At 34.9% G+C, this 22,595-nt stretch overlaps 1 protein-coding gene across 2 annotated transcripts in view; it reads right to left on the reverse strand.

Moving 5' to 3' along the window:
• Positions 1 to 11,467, reverse strand: part of LOC306854968 (tudor domain-containing protein 3-like) — a 30,771-nt gene extending 19,304 nt beyond the window's left edge. Inside the window, exons 1-7 of one of the 2 annotated variants that reach the window (XM_079393316.1) lie at positions 11,272 to 11,467; positions 9,109 to 9,199; positions 8,887 to 8,952; positions 8,372 to 8,532; positions 3,227 to 3,368; positions 1,217 to 1,288; positions 957 to 1,103 (exon numbers count right to left, since the gene is read on the reverse strand). In XM_079393316.1, the coding sequence (XP_079249442.1) occupies positions 957 to 1,103; positions 1,217 to 1,288; positions 3,227 to 3,368; positions 8,372 to 8,532; positions 8,887 to 8,952; positions 9,109 to 9,199; positions 11,272 to 11,309 (717 nt within the window). In that variant the 5' untranslated portion in view covers positions 11,310 to 11,467. The remainder of the gene's footprint in view (positions 1 to 956; positions 1,104 to 1,216; positions 1,289 to 3,226; positions 3,369 to 8,371; positions 8,533 to 8,886; positions 8,953 to 9,108; positions 9,200 to 11,271) is intronic. The other variant, XM_079393317.1, reaches the window with a different exon arrangement.
• Between the last annotated feature and the right edge of the window lie 11,128 nt (positions 11,468 to 22,595).

Consider the following 22,595-nt stretch of genomic DNA (forward strand, 5'->3'; position numbering starts at 1 on the left):
GCGTTACATTTGTAATTACACACTCAAAATCAAACATTTCTTAATTAAATATTGGAGAATATTAAGTTCACCCATGGCCTAAGGACGAAGTCATGAGAACGAAACAATTCAATTACACATTGCTTTAATATATCAATATTTCATTATCAAAAGGTGCAACTTTGTTGCAGGGGATGAAAATCATATTTATTCTGAATTGAAATGCCAATATCTTTCCACAATGCAAAACACTGAAATCTGGGGGTTATATGTACATTACTGGTAAAACATTTGGAATAATTTGGATTTTAACATGTTTTTGAAAGAAGACTCTTCTGCTCACCAAGGCTGCATTTATTTGATCAAAAATACAGTAAAAACAGCAATAATGTGAATTATTGCAATTTTAAAGTTGCATATTTTAATATTTTACAGTGCAACATTTATTTTACAAGAATTCTTTGATGAATAGAAAGAATAATGGATTTAATGGGCCCTTGCAGAATAAAAGAATAATGCTGAATATTCATTTTTAGTACCTTTTTTTGTGTGTGTTAAATTACTTAACCTAAACTTTTAAATAATAATGTATCACGGTTTCTATAAAAATATGAAGCAAATGTTTTCAACACTGATAATAATCAGAAATGCAGTAAATCAGTATATTAGAATGATTTCTGAAGGATCACATGGCACTCAAGACTGGAGTAATGATGCTGAAAATTCAGCTTTGCAATACAGGAAGAAATTTCATTTTAAAATATTCACATAGAAAACAACTGTTTTAAATTGTAATAATTTTCTGACTTTTTACAGTTTTATCAAATAAATGCAGTAAAAAGGAGACTTCTTTAAAAATCAAACAGTGGTGTACATTAATTTCACAAGAATTGCATCTTTAAACATATAGTCATAGGGCGGGCTAACTGTTCATATTATTAAATGTCTCATAATAATCATTAAGGACGACAGCATACCTCTTTACTCTTGGCGACCTCTGCGATAGCAGCGGTTCTTTGTTTCTCAAACTCATCATTGTCGTCAGCAGATTTGACCGCGTTAGTGCTCTGCAGGGTCTTCCTCTGATCCAGAGCTGTGCTGTCCACCTGCTCATGAGCACATTTCTACAGAGAGATGACAACAGATTACACACCATCCATCCATCCAGAGTCAAATCAACCTCGTAAATAACCAGAAGGTCAAAGGTCACAATGAAAGAAGCTAAAGGAGTTCTAACCTGGCCAAAGGGAACGAATGGAGGAGGTCCGCCTTCTGCACCAATGTTTCTTCGGCTGTGTTTGGCCAGGCTCTTTTGAGGGAAAAAGTTTAACATTAGATTCAAGTGAATCCAGACTAGGGTTACTTTAGTATCATTGAGATACTATTATAGTTTTTACCAATATTTTTAATCCGTTTTAATATCTTTTAATACTGATTTTCCATTTTAGTTGATGTGTTAATTTTCCTTTTTTATATGCATTAAGTTTATTTCAGTTTTAGTTACTTCATTCAAATTAAAGTAAAATGAGAAATGATGCCTTGGCAATTAGCTGAAATAAAATATATATTTTATTTCCCAGTTAATGTTCAAATAATGAAATGTATGGTTTTCAGTTTTAGTTCATTATAATAACCCTGATCCATCAGAGAGAATAATCTTTGGACTGAGGTTATTTACTCATCAAGATGAATAAAGCAATGCGTCTTCATGCTATCTGGCTTTGATTGATAATTAAAATAAATCATCTGCCAATGTGTCATCCATCACTGAGCTAAAACATCATGAATATTAACAGATGGTTACAGACACTGTGGCTTCTCTTTCTTAAGTTTTAATGAACAGAACCTTTAAAAGGGGTCACATTTTACACTTTTGCATCTCTTAATTTTTTCCCTAGAGCCCACTTATGTCAGTGAAGGTTTCCTGCGGTAAAAACGGTTGTAAATTAGTATAGTTTCATGTTTTACACCAACTCCCTGAAAATTAAACAGCTTGTGCCACACGGCATATTTAAGAAGTCTGTATGCAAATGACCTCTGTTGTGATTGGCTAAGTTCATGTGACGCGGGTCAAATTGGTTCATTCTAAAGTGTTTATTTATAAATGTGGGTGGTTATATGTTAATTCAAATTGAATCTTTTTGGACTAGTTAAGGAGATATTAAATATGAAGATAGATGGTAGATTGAACCTCTATTTCATAACAGCAATAAAATCAAATCCAGCTTGCTACTACAGCTTGTTTTGTTTACTGTGTGGAGACGTGCTGGTATGGTGTTTGGTCTCGTTCTGTGTCGCGGATCTTGCCAGTGTCTGCGCTTGCTTGGCCATTTGTTGAGGAAAAATAAGGAAAGTGTGTTCAGCTAAATTCTATTAGTATTTTGTTAGATGGGTATAAAAAAGCTTAGTTAACCGCGGCAGTGGCGTGTGAAGGTCTCCTTGTGTGATGACCGAAGAGTGTAAAGACCATCGACCGTGAGGGACACCGGCAAAGGATATAAGTATCGCTTTTTATTTCTCCTCTTTTCTACTTGTTTCAGTTTTTATAACCATTTCTTACTATGTGTAAGTCGTTGTTTTTAAGCATGTGTGTTTGGTAGTGTTATTTCTTAGGATTACTGATAAACTATACTGTCGTGACTTGTATTTGTTATCCATTTGAATTTTTGTTAAATAATGTCTGAATTTATGTCATCTGTATAGGTCTTTAAGTTTTAGTTTTATTTAATTTGAGTTATTTTAATACTTCAACAAACTAAATGGAAATTAAATGATATATATATTGAATTTATAAATGAGTATGTATATATGTATGTGTGTGTGGTTATACATATACATATATAGCTGTTTTTTTGTGTTTGGCTTAGTGTTATGTTAGAATCATTATTATACTCCTTTTGTTCTTTAATATTTTGAATTGCTTTTAGCTTTATTTATTTATTTTTTTCATTTAAAAGTTAAAAGTTTTGTATGCATTTGTCATTTTTATTTAATTTCTTTATTTTTTAAATGTGTATAGGTAGTATTTATAAAGTTTTAGCTTTTAGTTTTGGATCTGTTTTTATACTGTTGTTTTAATACTTCAGTTGATTGCTTCTGTTGTCCTCATTTGTAAGTCGCTTTGGATAAAAGTGTCTGCTAAATGACTAAATAAATAATAATAATAATACTATGTCAAATACAACTACATCATATATATTACCTGAAAATATTCATAATGAAGCTTGAGAGAAAACATGCACCTCACCCTCTGAAACTCCCACTTCTCGATCATGTGATCCACTTCGCCTCCGAGAACCGTGATCTTGGAATCGTCCAATAGCAGGAGGCCGTTTTTAACCTGAACGGCCCCCAGGAGCTTCACTTTGGTTCCAGGAGGAGTGTTCAGACTGAAAGTGGAGAAATCAAATTAAAGTGTTTTCTTTTAAATAAACTGAGTGAAACACCGAAAACTTTGGATTCAGCAAGGTTATTCTCTTCTGCTCACCAAAGCTGCATTTCAAAAATAGAGTAAAATCAGTAATATAATGAAACATTATTACGATTTAACATAACTGTTTTCTACTTGAATATTTTAAAATGGAATTTATTCCTGTGATGTAAAACTGAATTACTCCAGTCTTCAGTGTCACATGATCCTTCAGAAATCATTCTAATATGCTGTTTTTGTTTTTACAACAAATTTATGGTTTAATTGTAATAAAGTCTTAATATTCTTAAAATAGGCATAATTTCCTTTATGAAAATATAATTTCAGAATTTTTCCTTTTGATTTGTGGTATAACGTGACCCAGGGATTTCTTGATAGAGTTTTCCAGAGATTCGCCCCCAAAATAGGTCAGTTTTTCTTATTTGGCATCTGCAATGACTTTTCGAAAAAAAAAGAGTGAGAGAATTTAAATTCATAATTGCACTTCTCTGCTTTACTTGCTTCTATTTCCTGGTTGTCAATCAGGTTTTTTCTCCGATGTGTTTCAGCTTTAGTTAGTGTGGGGCTTTTGCTGTAAATTGGGATTAAGAACTGGCTGTTTGACTTTAATTAAAGATTAAAGGGGGGGAGAAGGGATGGATTGAGAGAGAGGAAGGAGGAAGAAACTCTATTTTCCCCTCACAAACACTCTAATAACCCGAGGAGAGAAGTGGAGCAGTGAATTTTCCAAAACGCAGGCTTATTTCCTCAAATGTGTCCCCTCGCCTGCACCCTGATCAAATGTTAATGCACCGCTCTGCACTGCAGAAGAAGCTCCTGCTAAAAATACATCACACGCACACCTCCCCGCTCTCCTACACGCCAAATAAACTCGCCCTCAAGAATACAAGTCCAACTTTCCCTGGTCCTCTCATTAGAAGAGCCCGGGGAGTTTGACAGGACTTTCCTGACCGGTTCATCAGCATGAAGCTCAAAGGGATGTAGGATCCGATACCAACTCTCTGGAGATGTCAGAAAATATACTGTTTGTTCCAGTACAATGCATCTGTTCTTTCAAACAATCTCACAACCATTTGAAGGTGAAATAATTATTTGAAATGAGTGACACTAAACAGAATTGTAAAAATAACTCGGCCTTTTTAGTAATGTAAATAACCAAAGTCAAACTGTTGAAATAATGCATGTTCTTTCTGTTCTTGTAATTCTGCGAATGAATGAAGAAAGCTTTGGTTTCATTGGCATGCACTTTTTAAATAAACTGAATGAAACACTGAAAAGTTTAGGGTCGATAAGGTTTTAAAATGTTTTTGAGTCTCTTAAGCTCACCAAGGCTGTATTGATTTGATCAAAAATACAGTAATTTTTTGTAATATTACTGCAATTTAAAATAACAGTTTTCTATTTGAATATATCTTAAAATATAATTAATACCTGTGATCAAAGCTGAATTTTCAGCATCATTACTCCAGTCTTAAGTGTCACATGATCCTTTAGAAATCATTGCAATATGCTGCTCAAGAAACATTTCTGATTATTATCCATGTTGAAAACTATGGTTTTGCTTAGTATTTTTGTGGAAACTGTGATGCATTTTGTTTTTCAGGATTCTCTGATGAACAGAAAGTTCAAAAGAACAGCATTTATTTGAAATTTGAATCTTGTTTTGTGAAATAATTAGAGGTGAAAATTTTAAACGGAGACCAAACCAAATTGTAAAAAATAACCAAAGTCATTTTATTTATAAGTGTGCAAAGCCTTCATACACACTTTAAAATAATGCATGTCCGTTCAGTGGTTGAATAAAGGAAGCTTTGGGTTGAAACGAACAGTGGATAGTTTCATTCTGCATGTTAGCGACAGGGATGGATGTAGGGAGAGAGTGAGCCGAGGAACAGATGAATAAAGAGAGCTCTGTTCTTCAAATGGCTCGGCAACACAGTCTCCACCTGTAGCTGCTGGCTGATGGCCACCACAACGGCTGATGCCCAGCCAGAGCGGTAATGGAGACATGGGATTGGTGAGGTTTGAGCCAATCAGAAGGTCTGAAACTGGGGTTAAAGGAAGGGGAGTACAAGAAAAGGGCAGAAAAGGTTGTTTGAGTTTGAAGCGGCTCTACAAGATTACACAGCGTCAGATTTCCTGGACTGAAAGTGTTTTTGGGTATAAATAAGTCTGTAAAGTATTACTGGAGTATGTTTTACAAGAAAATACTATTTCAGTTTTTTCTACTTCAAAATGTCAGGTTTAACTCAATGTGTTACTTGCAGTTTCTTTGCAACTGTTTCAAAGTAAAGCTTACACCATAGGAATAGTTCACCTAAAAGTGAAAATTTGCTGAAAATGTACTCACCCTCAGATCATCCAAGATGTAGAGGAGTTTGTTTCTTCATCAGATTTGGCGAAATACAGCATTGCATCACTTGCTCAGCAATGGATGCTCTGCGGTGAATGGGTGCCGTCAGAATGAGAGTCCAAACAGCTGATAAAAACACCACAGTAATCCACTCCAGTCCATCAGTTAACATCTTAAGAAGCCAAAAGCTGAAACGAATCCATCATTAAGAAGTTTTTAATTCAAACCATTGCTTACAGCTAAAATACGAGTCCATAACAACACGTTCACTGGAGGAAGTGTTATTATGGACTCGTATTTTAGCAGGAAGCAATAGTTTGAAGTTAAAATGTCTTAATGACTTCATTTTTATATTGTTTGTTTGTTTTAAACAACAGCGTGAAGCTTTTGTCTTCTCAAGATGTTAACTGACGGACTGGAGTGGTGTGGATTACTGTGATGTTTCTATCAGCTGTTTAGATTAATTCTGACGGCACCCATTCACTGCAGAGCATCCATTGCTGAGCAAGTGACAGAATGCTACATTTCTCTAATTCTGATGAACAACCAACTCATCTACATCTGGGATTATTTTAGGGTGAATAAATATTTAGCAAATGTACATTGTGTGAACTATTCCTTTAAGCATCATTGTTCATATTAGGGTTAATGATTTGAACAAACCCTTCGAATTATGTATTAAAATTAAGGGTGTAACTCATTATGCATTTGGACCTTTACAATTCAAAGCTTTGTATACACAAATATAACATAAAATGACAAGCTGTGTTAAGCCACCCCTCCCAATGTAGAGCGCTTTGAGTGCTTAGAAAAGCAGAAAAGCGCTATATAAATGTAATGAATTATTATTATTATTATTAAGCAGTTGACACATCCAAAAACACTATAGTGACACATAAATCAGTGCAACAAAAGAGACACATTCTTGGCATGCAAATCTGAATCTGACTTGCACAGAGACACTATTTTTCCGCATTTCAAAATGACACTGATGCTTCGGGTTGAGAAAATAAGCCTGAAGTAACCTCACAAGCAGTGCAATAGAACGGCCCTGAATGACTCTGTAGTGCTGTGAACATCAATTCGAAGTGAAAAGCCCTTTTATGCAGCTCCCCACTACATCAAAAAGTCTTTAGTCTGGCTCAAGGCAATTACAGGACCTCTTTATCATATTAAGAGCTGCATTTAATCAAATGCCGGGTTTTTGGCCTCATTATAGGCCACTTCACAGAGTCTGACGGGCCGAGACGTTATTTCATTAAATCGTACGGCGCAATTAGACGTGCTTCAATTAAATGTCTGAGGTACTAGATTTTACAGCCACTCGTTCACAAAAAGTGAGTGAGGGAAGTCTAAAATTGCCAAATCTTTAACCACATGAAATAACGTATCCCACAATGCAATGCTCTTGACCTTTAGATGAATGAAACTTAAGGAACAATTTTTAATGTCTCTTTCTCCACTGCCAAGAGACACTTTTACACATCATTAGATTAAAAATGCTAAATTACTGTATTTAAGAGATAACTGGTCAGCACTTGCTAAATTAAACATGCAACATAATAAGGTCATGTAACAACACTGCAGTATATTGCCGTTTGATTCTTTAACATCGCATGCATACTATTTCACACACTATTAAATAATAACAGGCGCTAAGTTTGGACTCAATCATTTTAAAGAAATTAATACTTTTATTCAGCAAAGGTGCATAAAATAAATCAAAAACCCCAGTAAAGACATTTATAATTTTACAAAAGGTTTCTATTTCAAATGAATGCTGTTCTTTTGAACTCTATTTACCAAAGAATCATGAAAAACAAAATGTATCACTGTTTCCACAAAAATTTGAAGCAGCACAACTGTTTTCACAACTGATAATAACAATAACACTATTTTTTTCAGCAGCAAATCATTATATTAGAATATAATGTGACACTGAAGACTGGAGTAATGATGCATTGCTGAAAATCAGCTTAGAGCACAGCAATAAATTACATTTAAACATACATTCACATAAAAAAACAACCATTAATAATATTTAACAATTTACTGTATTTTTGATTAAATAAATGTAGCTTTAGTGAGCAAAAGAGATGATTTTTAACAACAATTAAAACTGTTTGAATTGAAGTGTACACTTAGTATGAAGTACAGTAGTACTGCATGCAAGACAGGGCCAATGAAAGGTCATTCCTGCCCTTGTTAAATCAACTACAACCCTGACTAGTCATCCACTAGTTAGTGAATTAATTAGACATTTTGTTTCCAATTTTACTCTCAGCTTTAATATTTTTAACGCAAGAGAATAAATACATTTTAAATGGAAGGGAACTGCTCAGAAATGACTTTAGCACACCAGAATTCAGACGTCAGCATGATTCACTCCTTTTATTAAAGCAGCACTATCTTGCTGCATTTAGCATCCCACACCAAGAAATGTGAAATGTGTGAACCTGGACCTGACCTTCCATTAGTCTAATTATACAAGGCTTCCTTAGGACATAAGTTCCCACTCACTAGTCGATGCAGATTCACAAATCCCTACTTGCAGGTAGTGCATGTGTAATGAAAAGGTGGAAAGATGCAAACATTTACATGAGCTGTACCTGATTTTGGACAGATGTTTGAACTCGAGGCCGGCGCACGATGTGTGTCCGTCCGTCATCTGCAGACGCAGCATCCTGGGCGCCGCCTGCGACTCCTCGTGATCTTTAGAAGCGGCGACATTACGAATCTTCTGCACCTGAAGGACACAAGGGCCCTCCAACTGCAGGAGAACGAGAGGGATTTTCATCAAACAGATAAAACACTAAGCTAAAAACATGTGGGTTTAAATTAGCGGTACAGAGAAACACAGCTCTCAGAAAACAGATCACAATCATTCTGCAGTAATGTCATGTTCTTTTATCTCTTCACCTCTGCTCTGACTCAATCTTCATTTATGATCTGCTAATGTTCTCTTAATAACAGCGCCATCCTGTGGCCAGCATTAGCAAGTGCATGAAGTGTATTTATATTGTAATTGTGCATTATGTTATATTTCAGCTTAAACTGGCAAAATCCCATCCAGTTTCTAATGATCAACACAAGTCAAGCTAGTCATTTTAATAAACAAATGTACCTTTTCTATTCGTCCACTGTTGATGTCAGTCGGCAGGAAGCTCTTTCCGATGGGTCTCAGATCACTCTGTGAATTATATCATAGTTTTATTTCTGTTTGCTTTCTCAAGGTGTGGTGGCTTCTATAGAGAGCCATGATTACAAATGGACAAAGATATATTACGCGAGTAAAAAGGAAAGGGTAAATCTAAAAGGAAACAAGGTCATTTCTTAAAGCACTTACGTTTAGTGCTACTTGGATGATATCCGTTGGTGATGTTTTCTCCTTCTCTGATGAACTTTTACACTCCTCTATTCCTTCATCTGTAAGGTGCCTGTGAAGATGAGTGTGAATTTAGAGGAGATGTGTGTTTTTTCAAATATGAGCGGGATCTCAATCCTAAAATTTATAAAAGCATCTAGTTTCTTCAAAAAATAAATAAATAAAAACACTTTGAGTGAAAAATTCCAAATATGTCCAAGTATTCTTTGGAAAATATTTAGTTACATTATTTGTTTTTTTCCATATTCATTACAGTATTACACTATTAGATGTATTTGTTTACTTATTTCAATCTAATTTTATTTACTTAATTTCACAATTTTCTGATTTCATTGTATTTATTTTTATATACTTTGTTAAAAATGTAATTTTTTTATTATTTATTTTTACTTAAACTTTTCCACGGCTCTGAATTTATCACTGTCAGTGAAGCAAATTGAACTGTATCTTTACAACAGCACATAAGCATCTATCTTTAATACCTGAACATACTTTTAGCTCCCCTACTGTCACTTTTACTCTTCATCAGATAATAAGCACATCATCATATTAACTCAGTACATAAAAAAAGTCACTAACAATAAATACCACGACAATACCATATATTTTAAGGCAAAAACATCAGGTTTTTTTTTCATGCACCTGTCCGTTTTAAGAAAATCTGGGCTATTCTGAATCCATAACTTGTCTTTATTTATTTTTTTTAGACTAGCGGAAAGAAAACATTAAAAATGCACATCCAAATGCTTTATTAAATTGTATTTACTTGAATCGGTAGGTTTAAATTACAACACATATCTTTAAAGGCTGAGCTTTTTATCCTACATTTCAGCAGCTCTTACATGCACCACCAGATTTAACAGTTTTATAGTGACGGGTTTGCTGATATATCCTTCACTTTATTTATATAACATTTTGCTTTTGTTGGTCTCTATAATGCTTCTGTGCTAACTGTAATATGTTGTGCGGCAGTCTTTAATTATAAGTGTTTTGTCATCAAAATATAACATCTTCAGGGTCCTCCAAGAGTCTTTCTACCATTAAACATCTTTGTTCTTCAACTATTAATAAATGTAATACCATTGTCGGACAGCACAGTTGTAAGCATTTTCTTCCGTTAGCTTTCAAATAATTTTGAAGTTAGCACAGCTGTGGGGTTGTCCTAAAGTTAAGACAGTTTTTAGGGTTTTTTGTCAAGTTAGGAGGTTTCTGTAAGACCCCTTTCCTATCTGTAGTTAAGATAACGCACTTATGCGGTTCTGTAATAGCTTTTGTCCTAAATGTGGTCCTAACTGAAATAACCATGGTTACCAAACAGATAAGATAAGATTTTAAAGTTAGGATCTTTCTGTAATACGCCCCCAGGATCACAAAAGCAGTCTTAAGTCTCTGGGGTATATTTGTAGCAATAACCAAAAATACATTGCATGGGTCAAAATTATCCATTTTTCTTTTATGCCAAAAATCATTAGGATATTAAGTAAAGATCATGTTCCATGAAGATATTTAGTGAATTTCCTACCATAAATATATCAAAATGTCATTTTTGATTAGTAATATGCATTGCTAAGAGCTTCATTTGAACAACTTTAAAGGAGATTTTCTCAATATTTAGATTTTTTGCACCCTCAGATGCCAGATTTTCAAATATTGCCCTATCCTAACAAACCATACATCAATGGAAAGCTTATTTATTCAGCTTTAAATAATGTATAAATCTCAATTTCGAAAAATTGACCCTTATGACTGGTTTCGTGCTCCAGGGTCACAGATACTCTTAAGATGTTGAAAGATGCTGTTGATTTTTCTTAAGAACTTGTAAGGGAATCAATTAGAAACTTCATATCATATATGACACATATATATATTATAAAACGTATTAATAATTTAGTATTACTGATAATAGACTAGCAGGTAATAAGTGTTGATTTTCGTGCTAATGTTTTAGCCGCTAACAGCACTAACTTAAACATCCCAAAAGCCAAACAGATATAGAAATAAACTAATAAAGTGATATAAACCGTATGTTGTTAAAGGAACTTATACGCAACTATAAATAAAAGAGAAAAGTAAAAGTCGCTTTCAGTTAGCTAAGTTTGGTTAGCATTAGCCGTTAGCACTCACCAGCCCTCTTTAATGAGCGCTGAGCTCAGATCGCACATCTTCACATAAACTGAGGAGTCTGGACGGGATCACTGTCGGAAATATCGCGGAAATCCCATCTTTTGTTATTCGGGATTCATTTCTACAGCGTTATCTCGTGCTGCAGCTGGACAAAGACGGATGGCGTCACGCGCACACTTCTGACGCGTCACAGGTCAAAGTGCAGCGCCGCCGATGACGTAGACCGAGAACACAATACAATACAATCAAAATACATTTTCAGTTCAATTTTTAATCTTAAAATTTTAGAAAATTTACATTTATGAATATGATATTTAGCTAACAGGAAAATAAGGTTTATGGTTTTTTTCACATTCACGAAAGCCAAAAATTACACTTCTATAAGTAAACTCAAAATTAGGAATAACATAACATTTGATAAAGTCAAGAAGAGCAATTCCAGAATAAATGTTTTCATTGTTTTCTAAACAGAAAGAACAGTATTAATATCATTCTTAAGTCTTTTAAGAGAGCACTTATCCGGGTAAATTCTATGAATCAACTTAAATGCAATTTCTCTAATTATGTTAGTAATTAAATATTTGTGAGGTAATATCAGGGAATATCACTTACTAAACCATTCCAATAAGAGATTACATAAAGCACAGAAATAGACTCCATCTGAAGCAAAACTCTCATTTTCTGATTGTTTTTTGACTTGGATGAAGAAAGGCACTGTTTTCCAGAAAATGTTTTACAAAGATCCACTGAGTGACATGAGATTGATAAAGAAAGACGTATAAAAGCAGGAGATCTCATGTGGCACTGCATCAGCAACACATGCAAACTCTTTCAGACTAACAGGAATTCATTAAACTCATACAAACTCTAGTAATTACAGGTCGAACCATTTTGATTGAAATGCTGAGACACAAAAATAATACCATTTGTTCTTGTTATTCCAGATTAGATACGAGTGAGGTGTAAAACTGTGTATAAAATGAGGGACCAAGCCAACAACATCTGTCTATGAAAAAGAGATAATTTGACAGGGATTTTCATGATAGTTACAGATTAATAAGAAATTTAAACCACCTAGTTTGGAAAAAAACAACATTAGGGATCAGATTCCATATAGATGAGGGCTTAAAGTAAAGACCTAAATATATCAGGGGCTTTTTCACAAGTCCATTGTTTTTGAATATCTGTGTTACTTTTGCTGTATTTTCTCATTTAAAACAATAATTTGGTATTTCTCTTGTACTATTGTCCTCTTTTATGCTAAGAACTAAATCTCCTGACAGTTCTCTCCCAAGTGGTTTCATTGTTGTCAGCATTAAGTCTGAGTATGATTCAGTGGGCTATAACACTTTTAATTGTTAAGATATTACTTATCTTTAACAGTTGTGGTTCAACATACTTGCCTGTTGATCAAAAATTGCCTTAACCTTACACCAGACATTTTTATTTAGTTTTATTTAGTAACTTTCTGGAGGGTGTATTCATTTTTGCAGCACAATATTTTATCACTTTGAGAAGAAAATTGTATTTTCCTGAATAATTTTAACATACTTCTTTGGTATAACTGATCAAGCAGACTTGCTGGTATATTATATCCCAAAAGAACCCTAAAATGTCTTCTAAGTAAAGAGTAATTGCTAAATTTGTTAAATTTCAGAGGAGCTGTACTCATTTATGCTCTGCACTGTACTAAATGTGCTAAATAAAAATACCTGGAACAGGAGGGGGGCCTTCGACTTGTAGACTGGTTCATTTCATCAGTTTATATAATCACACAATGATGTAACGTGCATGCAGTTATATTATTAACACACCTAATAATGATGTGAAACATGGATGTTTTATATGTCTAAAGCTTATAAAGTGAATAGTCTTCATCAACTCCATTAGAAACCATAAAAAATTTAATTTCACCCCTTCATTTAAGTGCTTGTTTCACAAATGCGTAACTCTTTCTCATTGGGTTAATAAGAAGCCATATGCTATCATCTGCAGAATTGAACCAGTACTTCATCTAAATGGGGTGGACATTAGCAGTAAAACAATGCACAAATAAATGTATTATACAACAACTCTATATAATATGGGAGGATTGTTGTTTGAAACTATTTTATTTTGCTGTTCGCTGACTTGGACTAAATCTCCTATGGGGGGGATGAGGTGAGAAGCGGAGATGTGGATCTTGATGCAGCAGTTTACCTTTTATTAAGCAAAAAAAAAAGCCGAAATTCTAACACAGAGGAAACATGTTAACAGTTTTGCTACAAACCAAATACAATACCTAACAATGAGAGGAAAAAACTGAGTGCACATAACAAGCAAGTAAACCAGACATGGGTGGTGAACATGAGCAACCAAGGAAATGCCTTGGTTACTGCACTTCATTGGCTCTGTACTTGTACTCTGCACAGTGATGATAAAGTTGAATCTAATCTAATCTAATAAACTTGTATTGGAAACCAAGAAAACATGAACTAAGTCTTAGGAAAACAGGAACAAACATACTAAACAAAATAAAAACTAAACAGAAACTAAACATGACTTTAATCATTTAGGTTACTTTCAATTTTCATGAAATAATAATATAAAGTAATATAGTTTTTAGATACCATACAAGAATACAAATTATTAATTTGAAATATTTAAGGGGTCATATGATGCGATTTCATGTTTTCCTTTGTCTCTGGAGTGCTACAAGCTGTTTGTGCATATATAAGATCTGTCTTATTTTATTTTGTGTATTTATGTATTTAATTTTCTCAATGGAGTTTGTTATACAGTAGCCTATATGTCTTTCTGAGTATTCCCAAACTCTGAAGGTGAATCACACCAAACACATAAATATTAGCTTGCAAGGTTCACTAAAACCAACTCGTCACATTTACAGTGTTCTAATGTTCAGCGCAAAATGGCATACATGTATATAAAGCTTGTTGTTTTTCTAAACATCCATGTCTATTTGCACTGCACTGAATATCATCTGTTTCATTTGCAGATGAAGAGAACGCTGTCATAAATGAAATCGACAAGGCTACCATAAAAAAGTAAAGAGCGCAAGATACATCAGCTACTGATTCAAGCAACATTTGCATCAACAGGGTCTTAAGGGACAATCAAACTAGACTTCTATCAATGGCTTTATCAATGGCTTAAGCTGTTCCAAATCAAACACAAGCGATTTCAATTGCTTAAAACAGTATATAGTATCTATTTTCGTGCTAGTACTTATTTTTAAGTAGTGCTGACATCTAGCGGTGAATCAATGAGACAACAGTGCTAATGAATGAACAATTCAAAATCTGCTAAGGGGTAATGAAATGTAACAAATCAAGTAAAAATGTATCATCCTTTATTGGAAAATTAAACAACATTTTTGCAAACATTAATAACCTCCTTAATCTTTTACACTGAGAAGATACATTTTATAAAAATCATCTTTTGAGTTCAGTAATACATATAAAACATGAGGCAAATTTTCTGTGACTCATCTCAAAATCACTCATTTAACAGTTCACCTACAGCCACAATTATGAACAAAATGTCTACTAGTCACTATTGAAGTACTTGACAAACCTGTGTTCATGTTTTGTTGTTGTTTTGCTCCCCATGTCTTAGTTTCTCCCTAGTGTTTGATTATGCCCATATTTGGTTCTTCCTGTTCTTGTTCCCATTGAGTTCTATTGTATTCACCTGTGTTGCCCTAATTATCCTTATTAGTTCCTAGTAACTTAAGACCTGTGTTTTCCTGTGTCTAGTGTCCGGAGTCTTACGTTATTCCCTGTTTCAGTTTGTTTTCCTTTTTTGTTGTTCATTAAAGACTTTGAGGTTACTCATGCGGCTCCTCGTCTCCTGGCACCTCGCCTGAGAAACGTGACAGTACTAGTGTCTAATGAACAAGAACTACTATGCAATAAGAACTAGTATCTAGCACCTGAAGAATAAGCACTAGTAACCAGTGAATAAGTACTAGTAGCCTACTTGATGGAATACTAGTAATTAAGTAGTATACTAGTAGCTTCAAAATATACCAGTACATTTGGGCCCGGTTTCACAGACAGGGCTTAGACTAAACCAGGATTAGGTCATAGTTTAATTAGGACATTTAAGTAGTTTTTAGAAACGTGCCTTAGAAAAAAACATTACTGCTGTGCATCTATAAATAAAACAAAGGCACTGATATATTTTAAGATCAGTCAAGTTTCTGTCAGATGAAACAGCTCAGACTTACATTTTAGTCTAGGACTAGGCTTAAGCCTTGTTTGTGAAACCGGGGGGTTAAGAATTAAATGTTAAAAACTTGCCATAAACGCACTGCAGGTCTTTTCCCTTTTCTGTTTCACTTTCAGCTGATGCCCTGTCTGCATAGATAGGGAGTGGCAGGACTGACCAGACACAGCTCCTTCTTTGAAAACCCCTTGAGTTAGAATCAATAATACATCAAGAGACGCTCAGGGTGTACCAATACATTTCCTGACACCTTTATCAGTCATGAATTTGAAATAGCGTATGTTTGTATCCTCCAGTTTCACATCACTTAAGTGAAACTAGAGCAGAGGTCCCCAACCACAGGGTCATCTCGTTTTATGTGATTGCTATGGAGTAGCAATTTGATTAGTAAATAAACAGTATAAAAGAATAGACCTGTTATAAAATACGCCATCCTCAACCCAAGTGTGACTTGCTTTTATTTTTCCAGTAAAATCAATGTCATCTTTGCATCAATGATCATCTCGCTTTCACTTTCAGTTCGTCCTGCTATATAAGGAGCAGCGGTACTGACCGAGACACAGCTCCACCCGCGACCCTCCATCAAACACCTCCTGAGAATTACAAACTACTGACACCCACAAATGTCTGGCAAAAACTCACATTTAACCTACGATGGACAATACGATAATGGTAAGTGCATTTTAATAATCTATATTTACTAACATTTAAAAAATACATTTAAGTGTTTTGTTATTTATGTATTGTTTCTAAATGTTTCATTTTCTGACTGACTGGGATGACCCTTGTTGGGGGCGTGATTTGTACTTTTAAATATATTATCATAAAAATATTATTAGGGCTGTTAAAAATAACACTTTAATGTCTGCAATTAATAAAGTCATTAAAAAATATTTAACCTAATGTAGACTAGTTAATGCAGCATCTGTTTTTTCCTGGCATCCTTTGACTATGAGAGAGAGAGAGAGAGTGAAAGACAGAGGAATGAATGCCCATACAGCTTATTATTATACACTTAAATTATAAGTTAAAAAATGGCTTTCAGTTAATGTTGAATGACTATAATTACTCATTCACAGAAATTGAAAAAAAAATCTATTAAATAGAGACATCTGTAGCAGGATTGGTAGGCTATCAGTGAAACTTCATTCATATAAGAAATCAAAATTGACACTAATTAATTTGTTAGCGCATATTGTCTTGAGGTGAACACTCAAGTTAATCCACCGAAAGAAAGAAAAAATGGTTTTGGTCATCTTTAATCAGAATCTGAACATGTGTTGCCGCTCCTGAATGCCATTCCTTCTCTGATGGGCGTCAGTTTGACGGCTTGGGCAGAAAATCCTTAACCACACCCCTCAAAACATTAGTTTGCTGCGAGTGAGAGATGCACTAAAATAAAACACCACCCTCTAATCAATATTTAGTTTCACTTTCAGTTCACACAGACTTTATACAATCAGGCTATTTAAAACAAGGATTCATATATATATATATATATATTCATTTAGAGATTCATTGTGAAAATATGTATTAGCCTACAATATAAAAACATATCACAAACTTTATAATGTGTTTAATCACAGTTAATTACAAAAAAAAGGGACTAATTAGTTATTTTAAATCGATTGACAGCACTATAATGCATATTATTACTAAGATATTATTAAGACGCAGATGTTTTCTTTCTTTTAGGTCCTTTTGAACAATTAGAGCTATGTTGTGTAGAAGATTGTGCTAGGCAAACTAAAACTCAGAATTAATCACAGCAAATGCAGAAATTATAGTTTGCAAGGTTGAGTAAAACTAACTTGTCACATAAACAATGTTCTAATGTTTAGTGTAAAATGGTATAAATTCATATAAAGTGTTTTGTTTTTCAGGTCCTGATGATATAGTCGATACACCAGACATATCTGACATTTATGACAGAGCAGCAAGTGCCCATACAGCAGGCACCTATGCTCGAGCTGGATCATATGATGAAGAAGGAAAGAGTATTCCCAAAACTGGAGTATATGCAGCAGCAGGAGTTGGACGAGCTCGTGCTGAATACAGTGTATTTGAGGCAGAAGCCAAAGGCCCAAACGCCTCAGCTGGTGCTGAAGTCAGTGGAGTTGGAGCTGGAGCAATGGCTCGGGCTGAAATCGCCAGTGCATCAGCTAAAGCCGGTCCAGTTGGTGTGAAAGTGGGACTAGGATTTGACACGGGTGCATCCGTTGGTCTGGACGGGGTGGAGGCCAAATTCTTGGGAACCGGATTCACAATTGGTAAAAAAACAAGTGTGTCTGTTCTAGGCAACGAAGCATCATGTTCAGTCATGTAATCAGACAGGTAATAATCACCTTTAAATAAATTTATATGTAACATTTTACTACCAAACCATTAAGTCGAGAACAGAAAATACTTTTAATGCAGAATTAGTATTGTTGTTGAGCTATAAGTACACAAAATTATACTTTAACAATATGAAAACATCATGTTTTATTTTAGATTGTATAATTCTACAATTGTTGAGATGTTTATTTCATTTAAGAAGTAATATTTGTATTTGGTTATGCAGGTATGTTAATGAAGATTGTGAAACTCCAGTTTGGATCCAACCTTTGCAAAGATTTCAGGCAACGCCAACAATTACGAAGACTTGAGAGATGATGTCAACTTGGGATCAACATACAAAACTGTCAAATATTATCCTTATATTGCAATCATTATGAGCATGAGTAATTCCTGCCTAACATATGTTTTGTGTCTGCTTAACTGAACGCATGATGTTAACTAAACTCAACCTAGTCTCATGGCATTTACGTACCTGGGTGCACTTTTAAGCAAGACATGAAATACATACCAATAACTACATATTACTGCAGTTACAGTTTCCTAAAGAAACAAACACTAGAGGCAGTAAAACTCCGACACCTTTTACTCCTTTTCACACAAATTTACAGAGTTTTGATTAATAAAGCGTATTTTTCGCACAGTTACTTTAAGAATATCATGTTACAACTTCAAAACAATATTAATATGCTGGGAGATTTGAAAACGGATGCTTCTGAATGTTAGCATCGCACATATCCAGTCTCGTATCTATGGGTTTTCATAGACGGTAAGTTTGTTCGGTAGCTCACGGAGTACAGACCTGTACTCAGAAGGCGAGGAGCTCCGGTTCGAATCCCTTGTAACTATGGTTCGATAAAACAGTTCAAATCTGTATAAAAGGAAGTGGCACGGTTGCATCAACAAATACGTTTTTATAACAGTTTTGCATTTGTTAACACTATCAGGTAGGTTTAGGGTTGGGTTTGGTGTAGGACATATTTCCAACATGATAGAGCATTAACTTTTAGGGACAGACCCCGGATATTTGAATTCTGAACCGCCGCAGTACGTACCTATATCAACATAATAAAAACGTGCCAGGGTTCACGTATTTAACCTGTGTTTTAGCTCCACTCAGTGGACATTTCTCTTTGAAACTGCGGCGAAACGTGCAGTAAGGTACGTAAAACGGTGTCGCACAGAAAGTGCACAGAAGTACGTATTTTTATGAAACCAGGTTGACTAAACTGGAGGTTGATAACTTCCTACAGTAACTTTAACATTGAATCAAGAATTATCAGTAAAGCTGCTTTGAATATGTATTGTGAAAAGTGCTATACAATAAACTTGAATCGAATATGTATTGCTTTTCTCCTCAGCACTGTCATTCCCAGTGTAACTGTTATAATGTGTTCAGAGGACTTTCCGTAGACCATTGATATCAGTCCTTTTCCATTTATACAGTTTACACTGAAAAAAAAATTCTATAAGAAAAAAGCTGTGTTTGTCTTTCTATATGAATTTACAAAAGATATGCATGAGTGGGTTCAGGCGATTCAATCTGAAGGAGGTCATTCATAACTATTGATGAAGAAATGAAGCTTTTCAAATTTTAAAATCAAATGAACCAATTGCTTGGTAATGCCATAATGCTTTAGAAATTACTTCCATGTATTTTCATTTAAAGCAATCAACAATATTCTGAAATACACAGATCTAAACGTATTTCCTTGACTGTCAATTTGACACATTTGGCCTGTTTCCTTTCATGTCTTCAGTTGTTGTTCTAATTAGGTAATCAATATTGAATTAAGTACTAGTATCTAATGAACAAGAACTACTATGTAATAAGTACTAGTATATTAAAGGCACTAGCACCTGAAGAATAAGAACTAGTATAGGCTGAATAAGTAATGGAATATACTAGTAGTAATTAAGTAGTTCACTAGTAGCATGAAAATACTGTATATACGTTCATTTTAAGGATTAAATGTTAAATCAGCTTGCCATAAATGCACTGCAGGTCTTTTCCCTTTTCTGTTAGGGAGTGGCAGTAGAGACCAGACACAGCTCTTTGTTTGAAAACCCTCGAGTGAGATAATAATCATTAACATAGGCTATCAAGAGTCACTCAGGGTGTACCATTGCACTTCCCAACATCTTTATCAGTCATGCATCTGAAACAGTATCTTTCAGTTTCACATCACTTAGTCTAATGGTGCTGTAATGCTGTCTACCTCGCTGTTTCACCACAATCACTAATGCTCTAAAAAGCATAAAATTGATTACAGTAAGCTATAGGCTATATTGAGCTTCATCATTAGCAGTAATTAGACAATATTATTTTATCAACAAGTGTGTGTGTTGAATTTTTATTTATTTTTTCAGTAAAATCTGTCATCTATGCATCATAAGTATGCATCATAAATATATCTCAAACTGCATTGTGTGTTTAATCACAATTAATTACCAAAAAAGAGGGATTAATTAGTTGTTTTAAATAGATTGACAGCACTACAAACTTGGATACCACACGCGGCTACTGACTGACCACGAACAGGAGATAGAACTTACTGCATTTTTGATTCGTTAATGTCTCGCGGTCTTGCTGTTTTTCTTCGAACAATTACATTTTGGGCTAAAAGTGTGTTGTAACGCAAGCGTTACTGAACATGTACCGAGTAAAATATTATTGAAAATTGATTAGTAATGCCTTACACTACTGCGTTACAGCAAAAAGTAATCCGTTACTGTAATGCATTACTTCTGTAACGCGTTACTCCCAACACTGACTATAATGCATATTATTACTAAGATATTTTGAAGATGCAGATGTTTTCTTTCTTTTAGGCCTTTTGAACAATTATGTTGTGTAGAAGTTTGTGTAAGAAGATCACAACAAATACAGAAATTACAGTTTGCAAGGCTAAGTACTTGTCACATGTTCTAATGTTTAGTGTAAAATGGTATAAATTCAAACAAAGCGTTACTGCGTTAAAGTTCATTTGTTTTGTTTGCGGATGAAGAATATGATATACTTTGTGCTAAACAGCCACAGAAAGGAAAACCAAGTGTGAAACCTTCATCAGGTGATGCTGATATAGTCGATACCACAAACATAAATGACACGTATGACAGACCTGGAAGTGCCTATACAGAAGGCAAGTTTGCTCGAGATGAAAAATATGTGGAAGGTCACGAAGACGAAGCCGGAAAGAGGATTCCCAAAAATGGAATCTGTGCAGCAGCAGAAGTCAGAGGAGCTTGTGTCGAATACAATATACTATATATTGTATATATTGAGGGTTGAGGCTGAACAGAACGTCTCATCAATCTTCTGGAGCTCATTGGGGGTTGAGGCAGAACAGACTGTTGTCTGCCACCATCTCATCAATCTTCTGGAGCAACTCTGTGACTTGATCTCAGTTATTCTTGTTTGTGTTGTCAAAGACGTGATATCTGTTCCTGCATTTCTGAATCAGCCACTGAAGAGCTTCACCTTCACTCTCAATGTGCTGCTCGATTGAGATGGAGGAAATCTGTCGACCCATGTGAACAGAACTATGGTGTGTTTCCAGACATCTTCTCCAAAAGTGGCCATGTACTCTTTAATGATTCTTTTCTGTTCAGTCTTGAATGAAGTATCAACAGGAATCACCAAGATCATTGCGTGAAGGAACTGCATATGTTGCGATTGGCCTACAGTCTCCAGGATTGCATCCCGTGCGTATTCTGGGTTGACTTTAGATGAGAAATGCTTCCACCATTGCCTGGAGTGTCCAACACAGTTATTGATCTGCCATTTTCCAAAACAGTATGGCTTGCACACTTTTGTGTGCTTCCTATTGAAAATATATCATGATTGAAGATGGTGTTTCCGGTTGAACTCTTCCCAGACAGAATCCAACCCAGTAGAACTATTCAGCTCTGAGAGCGGAGCCACAGCGTCTTCAAAAAGAAAGAAACAAACAAACATAAAAACTAAAAATAATTTGAAACATTTGCATGTTTGCAATTCACACTACCAGTTTTAATGTAAAAGTCTTTAGTATTTTCACCAACAAAAAATGGTTTTAAGTCAGTTATTTCTATCTTTTGCTGTAGTGTGTCAGTAGGAAATATCAGTTCACATTTCCAAACATTCATTTAGCCATTAATTTACATTTAGTCATTTGGCAGACACTTTTATCCAAAGCGACTTACAATTGGGGAATACAAAAAGCGATTAATCTTGAAGAGGAAATCAGACAGAGGAAGTGCTCGTAACAGTCTGTTATTAAAAGTCTCAGTCATTGTTCAAATAAGTACAAGCTAGTAAGCAGAGAGAAAGAGAGAAGGATAGAGGGAAAGATTAAGTTGTTTTTTTGTTTGTTTTTTTTTTGTTTTTTGAAGTCAAGTACTGACGAAAGAGATGAGTTTTCAGATGTTTCTTGAAGATTGACAGGGATCCGGCATTCCGGAGAGGGGTGGGAAGATTATTCCACCAGCCAGGAATGGTGAACGAGAATGTTCTGGAGAGTGATTTTGAGCCTCTCTGTGATGGTACCACAAGGCGTCGCTCACTATCAGATCTCAAACTTCTGGAGGGGATGTAGGTTCGTAATAGTGAGTGGAAGTAGGAGGGTGCTGAGCCTGTGGTCGTTCTGTATGCAAACATCAGTGTCTTGAACTGGATGCGAGCTGCCACTGGTAGCCAGTGCAAGGAGATGAAGAGAGGTGTAACATGCGCTCTTTAGGGCTCGTTGAAGATCAGTCGTGCCGCTGCATTCTGAATCATT

Source organism: Barbus barbus (genome assembly GCF_936440315.1).
Source record: "Barbus barbus genome assembly, chromosome: 35".
Classification (NCBI taxonomy): Eukaryota; Metazoa; Chordata; class Actinopteri; order Cypriniformes; family Cyprinidae; genus Barbus; species Barbus barbus.